General features: G+C 41.1%; 1 protein-coding gene across 2 annotated transcripts; it reads right to left on the bottom strand.

Moving 5' to 3' along the window:
• Positions 1-359: 359 nt before the first annotated feature.
• On the bottom strand, positions 360-10505 carry chuk (component of inhibitor of nuclear factor kappa B kinase complex). Of its 2 annotated transcripts, none has more exons than XM_048987605.1 (22): positions 10349-10505; positions 9315-9456; positions 8504-8598; positions 8264-8381; positions 8081-8150; positions 7814-7902; positions 7626-7715; positions 7101-7225; positions 6703-6810; positions 6365-6500; positions 6061-6255; positions 5795-5897; positions 5545-5668; positions 5205-5356; positions 4765-4826; positions 3781-3890; positions 3623-3672; positions 3219-3327; positions 2681-2828; positions 2387-2517; positions 1593-1692; positions 360-1416 (listed from the first exon to the last, which is right to left on the bottom strand). In XM_048987605.1, the coding sequence occupies exons 2-22, from the start codon at positions 9417-9419 to the stop codon at positions 1357-1359; spliced, it is 2280 nt and encodes a 759-aa protein (XP_048843562.1). In that variant the 5' UTR covers positions 9420-9456; positions 10349-10505; the 3' UTR covers positions 360-1356. The 2 variants fall into 2 exon arrangements, with proteins under 2 accessions (XP_048843562.1, XP_048843561.1); XM_048987604.1 differs by lacking the exon at positions 10349-10505 and adding an exon at positions 9745-10292.
• Between the last annotated feature and the right edge of the window lie 1012 nt (positions 10506-11517).

Raw genomic sequence — 11517 nt, forward strand, 5'->3', positions numbered from 1 at the left:
TCAGCCGAGGCACCAAACTGTAAAATCGATGATTGACAAACTTATCATCTAGGGGTGTGGACCAAGGGAGAAAACAACGATGGTGAGTGGTTGAGGGAATGATGATGCTTAAGTGACGAGATATTGTTACACAATAAGATAATGTATAAAAATCGGCGTAAAACAGTATCGGACACACTTTAAGTGTCCGGCCTTGGTTGTAACTTCATTGTTGCAATAAAGACTGAATCTGAAGATCTACACAAGCGGCTCCTGACTCCTGATTGGCAGGGAAGGAAAAAACCACAACAGTGATCTGTGAACAAAAACAGACCTAATGACCCATTTAGCAGTGAAATAATTTACATAAAAGATGTGAATACTGCAGAACATGGAACTTTATTGTATACCCTGTACATTCATTAGAATTATACAACAATTATTAATACATATATGTATATTCCAGACCAGAATACGCTAAAATTGAATTCAATACGGTAGTCTTAAATACTAAGAATGTCATACATTGCACTTTGGTGGCATAAAATTAAATTTACTGAGATTATAGGTAGTTTAAGCAATTACTTATTTCTTCTCTCTCGTTGGCTGTAGTTTACAACCAGATACTATTTAACAAGCAGATTACTTTATTCAAACTGCAGATGAGGCACCTATCCATTTTCCAAATTAAGATAAAGAATTTATGAGGACCAATAACACTAAGAGGATCAACAAAATAAAGAAAACCAAAATGTAATTTTAGATCAGTCATTTTACGTCTATATTTTCTTTTACTAGTGGTGTAAAGAAAAAAAAGAGAGAGAGAGAGAATGAGTAAAAGCCCACCTTGATGCCTCCTCTAGCCAAAACCAACAATATCAAAGAAGGGGACATTTGTCAGGGGTATAAACCCCATAAGCTAATTTTGGTCACAAGAGAGACCTCAGAGGGATATACAAAGGCATTAAAGTGCAGTTTGAATTTAGCTGTAAATGGGCCGAAAAATAACAGCAACACAACAGGAATAACAACAACAATTATAATAATAATAATAATAATACAGTTATAATAATATTGTCCTTCATTGCGGTTTTGTTTTACTGAATCAAAATACACCAAGTGCTCAGATTACAGAGTGACCGAATACTATTCGCTTTAGAGTATTCTGACAAAACGCCATGGACACAGGAAAAAAAAAAAGAATGATCTTTTATATAAAACCACTGCAAAACTGGAGAGACACCTATGTTCAAAGAAATAAATACTATCTGAAAATCTTCAGCAAATGCGGTAACCAGTCTTCACAACAAAACCCTTTAGTGTTACCAGATGAGCAGGCAAAGAAACTGGACACCTGTCTACTGAATGTATGCGTGTTCATAAGGGCTGTAGCTGTACAGTCAATGATTCATATTTAACCCAGCTCCAGTCTTGATCCTGCAGGGGAGGGGATAAAAACAGTGTCTGAGAAACGAAAAAAAAAAAATCACAAACCAGAACTAAACAACTGAAACGGTCGTCTGAATATAGCGACCAAAGAAATATCCAGTTCTATCCTCACGAAACGAGTTTTGTCAAATGGTCTATGAATAGATGTAGACAGTTCAACTCACCACCATGCTTTTTGATTGTTCCTCACTGGTTTCCTGCATTAAACTGGTTAGCTGGTTCAGGTACTTCTGGTTTTCTGCCAGTAACTGAGGAACTGAATCACTGGATGAAATAAGAGTTGTTTTATTTGCACAATGGCCAACAATCATTATATCAAAAATGATCCATAATCCAGCAACTTGTACCATGGCTTTGGTAAATACTATTCTCTTATTGGTCTGGAGATGTCACATGGGTGTTGATTATTTTCGTGTAACCGCACAGTTCCGGCACCCTAATAAAGGCCCTATATTACAGCATTTTAATGTTTTATTAAACTTTTTATTATAAAAACCTGTGTGACTTTTCTCATAAATAAGCAGTTAATATAATTCTCCTTGGATTATAAAAACGCAAGTGTCTTTCTGTTGGTTTCTATGGTAACTGCCGCTTCCAATGAGAGGCTTGGACCGGATGTTCTATCCTTACAGGGACGTCATTTTTATAAGCACACCGGAACATTATTAAATTGTAACTGAAATACTAACCATGACTGGTTTGTTTCATTATTATTTTTCGTTCACTAGCCGTGGTATTAGCGGGATAAAGTACTTTGAGGTATGCAGTTAACCGAAAAAAATCAACTCCAACTGGGTTAGCGGCCCAGTTATGTGTCAGGCTGCATTACAGTTATCATCGATTATTTTCGTATAACCACACACCTCATCGTGGTTTATCCCCTACTTCCTTATTCGAGAGCCTGTCGTGCAATGGACTTCTCAGCTGTCTAAATATCCAGATCGGTGCATCTGCTTACCCGTCGTTTGGTCCAGGTAAGGATGTAAGCGGATGCGGAGTACTGGCAGGTTGCCTACTCCATCCCGAAACTTGGGGTGAGTTCGACACCTCTGGACTGTGAGTTATTGAACTCCGGGTAGAATTCTGGGCCTAAGAGGACATTTAAAAAATAATTATTAGTGAAACAACACATCCAGTGTTCTATCAAATTACCGTGGACTTCAAAGCCTGCGATCACATGACAAACCTAGAACTGATTTTGTTGCTGTTATCCTCGGTAAGGTTTTCAGGGAAAATAATTAAATCTACTCACACAGGCAATTTTCAGCAGATGCCAAAACTCTCTCTGTCTTTTGATCTGCATCTGCATCACAGTGGCGTCAGTTTCCTTAATGTTATCCAGTGACTTTTCAATCCTTGGGAACAGGTCGATAATCTTCTTCTTGCTGAGTAAGATTTTGCTGTGTGGGAGATCGCTACATGTTAACTGCAGCGGTTGCAACAATGTGGAAATGGGGTGTCTTTTCTAAAGTCAAACAAACCCAGACGAACTCAATGACTCTGAAACCACAGGCAGCCGTGTGTCTCTCTGACTCTAAACAAATATAAAAAATAACTTTTTTCTGGGTGCCCACAGAAGTAAATGACAAACAGCGTCCAAAACAAAGACAACGACCGCCAAAGGGTCACTACTGGAGCTGGATTCCAGTGGTAAAAATCTTAAAGGTGAAATTCATTACAGTGATCATTAGAACAGCTGCAAGCACTGCTGTCCAACAAAGTAAATGAATAAAATGATCGTTGTCAGTTATAACTATTCCGCAATTTGTTTGACAGTGGGTAATTTATACCTTAGGTGTGCGTAAAGATCTCTCAGAACCTGGTCTTGACTTTTGACTGTCTGAACGATAGTCTTCACCATTTCCTCGCTGTCACTGTAACCATGCTGTGGATCAGGCACTAGGAAGAATCGTCACAAACATGGATACAACTCACAAAGATATCTTTTTCCAGAGAATAAGCCTGCAATATCAATGCAATGTCAATAGTGACATACTGAAGCTTTGCTAGTTACCATTAGTGAGTAACAACGGATCCTTTTATTCCTTTAAAAGGTACCAGCCTAGATTTCTGCTGCTCCGCTGTCCTTATACATGTCTAGGTAATGGTACAAATGAGTACGGTGTGCTGGGAGATTTAAGGGATTATCATGAGGTTTACAAGATGCTGCAGTGTGTAAACAAAGGGTTCTTACTTCTGCACCTCATCTTCAGCTGCTTGTAGAGGTCTATCGCCTTTTCCTCACTGCAAGGACAGAAGGTCAGATCCATCAGACGGCTGAAGAACTTTGCAAAATGAAACACTACTCAAGATGCTCTGTGCAGAATCATGGTGAAGGACGGGTTCACGCACAGCTGCTCCATGACTTCTCCCTGGCGACGTGCATACGGGCTTCTCTGCAGTTCCACGATTTCCGAGTGCAGGGCCATGATTTCCTCTTCCAGGTGGTTAACCTCCGCGACCTTCAAGTGAAACACAAGCAAACCAGTCAAAGGCCTGCATCCAAATAAAGCCGCTAAATGCAAGTTGAAAAGGTTTTAAAGTAACACCAGTATACAACAGCTCAAAATTTGCTTGCAAAGCCACCAAAGTGTAAATGCTAATTTACGAATATTTATTACGTTACAAAGAAAACTCCTTATGCTTGAAACTGAATTTTTCAATTTGTTTACCAAGTTAGGTCAAATAAAAAAAACAACTTAAGAAAATCCAGAAGGACGTTTAGCTAAAATATATGCAACATGGTAAAAGTCAAGCTGAGTAATACAACAAACCATCAGAATGAAAAGTCTTCTACAGTGGTAGCGTGAAAGGAAAGGTGGTAAACTATTGTGCAGGATTTTGACATGGAGAGTTTAAGTTTTCGTTAGATGATGATTAATTAGAGAAGCATTCTATAAGTAACCAGTGTCTCTATAAGTAACCCTGTGTACAGACAAGACAAAATAACCAAACTATTCAATGGTTTGATAAGGACTGATCATAAGTGATTTGGCACAATGGTATAGAACATCAAAGGACATCACCAGATTAACAAAATGAGTAACCAAACCAGCAGTTAACGACAGGATCAAAGTGTCCAGTATAGTCCTTAACAAATATTATCCAGGTAGATACATAAATATTTACCAGCACAATCCATTCCACGTTGAAAAACTCTGTGTTTCTAACCTTCAAAAAGGCTTGGATTTTGTTTTGTTGGTAATCAATGACGGGTAAAAATGATTTTTGTGTTGTTTATCTTTTGAACACTGCAAAGTAACTCGGCTTCAGGGCAAGGAGGAGCTTCTTGGATGTGAGACCGTTTCTGGTAGGAATTGGAAGCGGGGTTAGTACCTGTGCGAAGGCAGCTGCCTTCTCCTCATTCTCCTGCCAGGCCTTCAGCATCTTCTCAGAAGCTTTTAAAGGGACAGCGGCAGGCATTTTATAAGCAAAATCACCTTCAAGTCATACTGAAAGCGCATAAAATCTACGAGTTCAATGAAGACATTGATCCTAATTTCTGAGGATTGGTCAATGTGTAACAGAACTACCATTCAGAAATAAATCATTATTATTCAATGATATACTCATCATTCCAGAAAACTATACTTATCAGTATCTAAAGTTAAAACTTGAACAGAAGCCTACAGATCTCTGTTGAAGTTAATGTTTTACACTAATCAATTGTTTGCACAATGCTGAGAACAGAGGTGCACAATTACTACTTTGATCATTTTCCAACGACCACACTGCAATTAGACTGAAAGCCAGGGGTTACAGAATGACAAACTCACATATCCCATAATGCATCTGATCGCTGTACTTCTCCAAGTCAAACTGAATACTGCTCTTGAAGAAATCTAGCTTAGCTTTTAACTGCTGAGAAACCGCGAACATTATGTTCTTCTGTCTGGTGAGGTTGGTGTTGAATCTGAGGAGACTCAGCCTACAGAGACAGAGAAGAGAAGGAAAAAATATTTATATATGTGTCTGGGAAATAAACAGTTAGATACAGGGACAAAATAAATACTGCGATACAGGGACACCATAATTACCCCTTAAGCACCACTACGTCATTGCTCATGTTTTTTATTTATCGCTATTGGCATCTCAACAATCCAAAACGTTACGCACATTGCCGCTCTCTGACCCTGGAACAGCCTGCTATAATCCTCCTTCAATCCACAGACGTAGCTCACTGCCTCCCCCCAAACTTTCTTCAGAGTGGTCAGAGGCAGTTGGGTCTTGGGCTCTCTCACTGGAGAAAAAAAGAAAAATCACAAACACTACAGCTACCTGAAACAGAGCCACGAGTGCTGATGAAGAGGAACGTGGGCAGCTGTGTATGCCCAGAATAGCAAGACCACACCGAGCAACTGCTCACCTATGAAGTTGACGTTCTCGGAAAGTGGCCGGGGGCTCAAGGGACCCGAATATTTTGTCAGGCTCTTATCAAATAAATATACGATGTAACTGTCCCACCCCCTCTGTGCAAAAAAATTGAGAAATAGTTAATGACAAGTTTATCTCGCTAAACCACTGTGCTACACACCACCTAAGGAAAGACCAGCATAATTAGCTTATAGGACATCACAGGGCTGTATCATACAGTCATACATATTGGGATGTGAGCAAACAGGAAGGTCCTACCACTCCATCCAGGACACACTGAGCTGCAGGCTTCCTGGGGTCTAGGGAAACCCCCGTCTCCTGTAGGAGCTCTTGGTTGAGATGTTCGATCTTCGTCTCCGCTTCGATGCGCTGCTGGAGAACGTGGAGCCCCTCATCAGGCCCCAGCTGGAAGGAGTGGATCTGGGCCGAGGTCATGTTCAGTATGTGCACCACCTACATGCGACCACCAGGGGGAAGAAGAGGGGTTTCTCTTTTGTTTTTGTTTTTTTTATTCTAATAAGTCTATGTCTGGGGAGCTAGAACAGCCGTCGCTCTGACTGACCTTCATGGTCAGTATCTGATCCAGAACAGCGAAGCACAGGGGCTGTTTGGTTTCTGGGTGAATCCCTCCACCCCGCTGAACAGGGTCCCACTTGAGCATTAGTTGAAGCAGCGTTTCCAGATGCTCCACCAGAGTCCTTAAATCACAACCATCGCCTTAGATGTTGAAGATTAATGAGAACAGAAAAGACTGCTATGCTGTTTAGCGTCTGAACAGAAGCAGGTAGCAGAGTGATTAAGGACACTGAGCCACAACCTTATAACTTAAGTTCTGGGAGGAGAAATTTACTAAGCAATATAAAAAAAAATAAGAAGAAAAAGAAGATGAAAAATTCTTACCGACTAAGGTTGTTCGGGTTGGGCAATTGTGTAGAAAACCTAATTTCGCCATTCATGTCCTCAACAGCCATAATGTCCTTTGGACCCTTATTCCGGACTTTATTGGTCCTATAACACATTTCCAAGTTAGATGATCAGATATTTCACCAATTACTCCACAGACACAATCTGATCCGATGTTTCGTCACTAATCAGAGACCCCCCCCCACAGATAATCAGTAAACATAAAATTAAATTATAGAGGCTGTCAACAACAGTACAAATTATGCAGCAACATGCCCCAAAATCAAAAACATTGAATTGGCGCTGGTCTTCAAAGTAACACCACAAGAAATACTGAAAAATAAACCTAAGCAGGGTTTGTTTATGCGGCCATTTTTGGAAAAAATCAGTCGTACCACTGCACAGGCTGCAGGTTATGCAGGAAAGGACGGAAACCACAGCTGCATTCGAAGATCATGGTGCCAAAGCTCCAATAGTCTACTGTCACTGTGTAGGGCTTGTTCTCAAACAGCTCGGGAGCCTGAAGCAAAATCAAAAAATATAACATGTTTTTATAAAGTCCAACAAACTTTACTTAAAGCAGTTATGGTAATGTATTATACATACCTTCATATGGATACCTTCATAATGCATTATAAAGGTTAGTATAAGCCATTCCAATGCATTATTTAGGTATTTATAGTACATTATAGATGAGAGCTTCATGGAGCAATCGTAATGCGTAATAAAAATGACTATAATGTAAGCCATTTTATAAATAGTTATTGCCATTTTTATCATAGTTTATGAATGCATTATAAAGGTATCTATAATCCATTATGCATGGGTGCTTTAAGTAAAGCGTTAACCAAATTTCTCAGTGCAACATCCAGAGAATGACACAGAGACAGTGGCGGGAATAACAAGCGCTGTGTACTCACCAGGTACTGCAGCGTTCCCACAAAAGACGTACAAAGACTCCCCTGATCAAGATCTTTGGCATAGCCCAAGTCTATTATTTTGTGAACCAACTGTGGAAAAAGAACAAGAATTTGTCATAAACACCCACTGAGTCTAAAAATAACTTCTTCAAAAAAAAGGAAAACAATGACTCTTCAACTAGAAATACCTTTCCATTAATTTCTTGAAGCACCACATTTTCCGGTTTAAGGTCTCTGTGTATTATTTTGTTTTCATGCAAATACTGGATCCCCGACCCTGCAACACAAAATGCACACGAACTACTTCTGATGTTTATATAAAGAAACGTCGGCCGGCAAAAATATCCTGATCTTAAACTGAACATCAGCCATTCAATAAATATAGTCCAAAGGAAACAAATACACGACAGCTAGACAAATTTCATCCATACGACGGTGTATTTTCAGCACTGTACCGACGTCGATGAGTAAGGATAGCACTTCACTCTCTTTCAGTCCACAGCAGTTTTCCGGTTTGCTCAGCAGCTAGAGCCATGACAAAAACAAGAATGGCTGATTGAAACAAGGGTACTTTCCCAACAAGTGACTCTGCCATCATACAGTACCAATGGCCTAATTGGTGTAGTTTTCTTCCCTACCTTTCGGAGATCTCCCCTGGAACAGTATTCCATCGCTAAGAGTGGGAGATCATTCAATGCTATGTGCTTAATTTCGTCCGGCACATCTCTAGCTGTCACTACGTTGATGTGATTTAACCTGCATCACGAAGAATATTGAAAGATAAGGGACATAAAACGACAAACTGATTGAAAGAGTCCAGAAATCTGTAAATCTGTAACCTCCTAAGACCCCAAATTAGAATCTTTTCCAAAACGTACTTTTTCATAATCTGGATTTCACGGCTCCATCTCTCTTTGTTCTTTGGGGTCAGCTCAAGGCGACAAAGTTTGAGTGCAATTTTTTCCGAGGTTTCCTTTACGAAATAAATACAATTAGGTACAAGTCAGCATGAAAAAATATACATAGTGTAAACAAATCTGTTTATAAACATGTTCATGCTCTCGGTTTTTCTCCTTAAATAAGAGGTTACTTGTTGGGTGCCATTGTCTGCCCCATGCCGGCCAAAGATACTAAAGTTATGTTCTTTCTAGATTCACACACCACTACCTGCTGCTCACCATTTATACACTGTGGGTCACATAAGAGGATCCCCACATCTTCTCTCACTACAGGCAATCATCAACCCTCAGACATCAAACACCAAAGAGACCTCAAGTTACACTTTTCCCAAGTATAAACTAGTAATTTATCCCAAAGTAACTTTAAACTCAATGTGTACTCAGATTTACTCCACTAGTATTCTAACTATATATTAAACATGTAGAATTTACTGTAAATCTACATTATCACAATGCCACAGAAAAAGACTGAAACCCCATTATTAGAGTTTTCGTTATGTTTTACAACGTTAATCTGAACTTCTTTCTGTAGTAGTTACCGGATACGGACTCCAGTGGTGTTTATCGTGTAATCAAGCAGGTGTTAAATTGTTGCATCTCCTCACAATCCTCAAAACCCTTACAGACTTCACAGCAAATACTCCGCAGTTAAACTGACATCACTGACACCGACAAGCCGCTTCTCTTAACACAATGACCAGGAAAGGTGCCGGGAGACGGCAGCCCTCACCTGGTGCTGGTAGAGATAGACGTGGCCGAAGCCTCCGGTGCCCAGCTTCTCCTTCATCTCCCAGGCTCCGCATTGCTGGCTCTGTCTGAACGGTGGTCTCTCCATTTGCCAGCAGTCAAAGGTGCGATCGAGCCCGATCAGCCTGTTAATACACCGCGTTCATGGTTAAACCATTGGTCCAGTGACAGTTACCAAAGCACAAGAATTAAAGGATCAGCTTCTATATTTCCCCGACTCCACACTCACAGGCCGAGGAAAAAATGACTAAACGTCTAAGCGAAAACGAAAGCAAACGGAGCCGCCACTTAGCCAGTCTGCTAGCCAGCCCGGGCTTTAGCATGGTGACAGGCTAACCGGAAATCAGCGCGCCCTTGTTTACCCCCCGCTTTCAAAGTAAACACGCCACAGAGATCGCAGTTCGCCTCCTCACCTCTCAGTCGGTCTCAGTTAGCCCCACTTCGGGGTGAATCCCACATTTAGGCTCTATAGGGGAGCGGAATCCGTGGGTAAATCAGTTCAGCCCACGTACAGCGAGGTGCATCCCCGCCCGATCGATGCGAGCCGGCAGCTTGCAAGGCCTGCGAACTCCTACACTAAGCTAACTGGTTAGCTAGCCGACTAGCCAACGATAAGTCAACTAAACTTAGTACTCGGGGGAGGGCATAAACTCAGCAGGACGGCCCGATCTAACGACGCATACTCCGGTGAACACAGTCGAGCCAAACAGCCACATGTCCCCATGGAGGACAAGCGTAAACCAGACGGAAGCGCTGTTCCCCCTCCCCTCCCTGCTTTGTCTTATTAAATAAATACTGTCGATCGCCGGCTGACTGAGTCCCACACCGCGCTATACGCCCTCCGAGTCCGCCAGCGACAGCAGCGACACTGCCGGAGTCAGGGAGACGGGTTCCCACAGCACCGCGCACACGGCAGCCTTCCCAGCAGTCACGTTACCAGTTCAAGAGTCACGATTAATAATAACGAAAAACAAACAAGTGTCAGTCACCGTCCCTCTGTGCCCTGTAGACCTTCACCTTTTCTTTGCTTATCCCTTGATAATCACTCTGTATTTACGACTTTTCCTCTAGTCACACATGATCATCGTGTTTTCTTCTTTCTTCATATAAATGTTTTTGTTACCACATAGATAAATATGCGTGGTATATGTAATAGGTAGTGAGCTGGATAAGCTGGGCGGATGTTTTCGCTTGCACTTATTTTTTTTTCGAGTTGTCCGTGGGATTTCCAGTACGCATCTTTTTAATACCAAAGGTACAACTGTCATGCAGTTCAACAAGATTTCCTATGTCTTAATTGGAAGTCCAATGTCGTCTTTAATTTCCTTTGTGTTTTTTTTCTAACAGCTCGGTGTTTTATTTGTTTTTTTTGTTCTTAAATGTATTATAATTTAATTTCATGAATGCACTTTAATGTTCGTGGATCCTTTTGTTTAATTTTTGTTATATTTAGATTGTATGATTACATGTCAGGGCTTGGATATATAACATCTAGGTAATATTGCCCAATTCAGAATATAAAATGTACGTTCTTGTTAGCACTGTTGCCGCACACCTCTGGGACCCGGGTTCGAGTCTCCGCCTGGGTCCCATGTGTGTGGAGTTTGCATGTTATCCTCATGTCGTCGTGGGGTTTCCTCCCACAGTCCAAAAACATGCTGAGGCTAATTGGACTTGTTATGTGTGAGTAAATGGTGTGTGAGTGTGTTAGGCTGCCCCCCCCCCCCCCCCCCCATAATGGGTTGTTCCCTGCCTCGTGCCCAGTGCCCATTGCTTCCGGGATAGGCTCCGGACCCACCGCGACCCAGTAGGATAAGCGGTTTGGAAAATGGATGGATAGACGTTCTTGTTTTATAAACTGTAGTACCAAATTATTATTATTATTATTATTATTATTATTAGAAGTAGTAGTAGTAGTACACTCTTTGAATAAAGGGTACCAATTTGTACCTTTGCTTGTTAAGGGTACAATTGGCAGACCCTTGAGGGTACAGCCCCAGTGACAAGCAAAGGTTCAAACTGGTACTCTTTTTTTCTGAGAATGAGCTATAGCAGTGCAGTCTAAGAACCCCTTTGAAAATCACCAAGGTTTAAAACATCCCCTACACTGAACGTGTTTCACCTGATCGGTTTTCAGTACCATTCTGTACACTTTTCTTTGTTGTAACCTGAAGTTTGTTAAGGAA

Source organism: Brienomyrus brachyistius, chromosome 20, assembly GCF_023856365.1.
Source record: "Brienomyrus brachyistius isolate T26 chromosome 20, BBRACH_0.4, whole genome shotgun sequence".
Classification (NCBI taxonomy): domain Eukaryota; kingdom Metazoa; phylum Chordata; class Actinopteri; order Osteoglossiformes; family Mormyridae; genus Brienomyrus; species Brienomyrus brachyistius.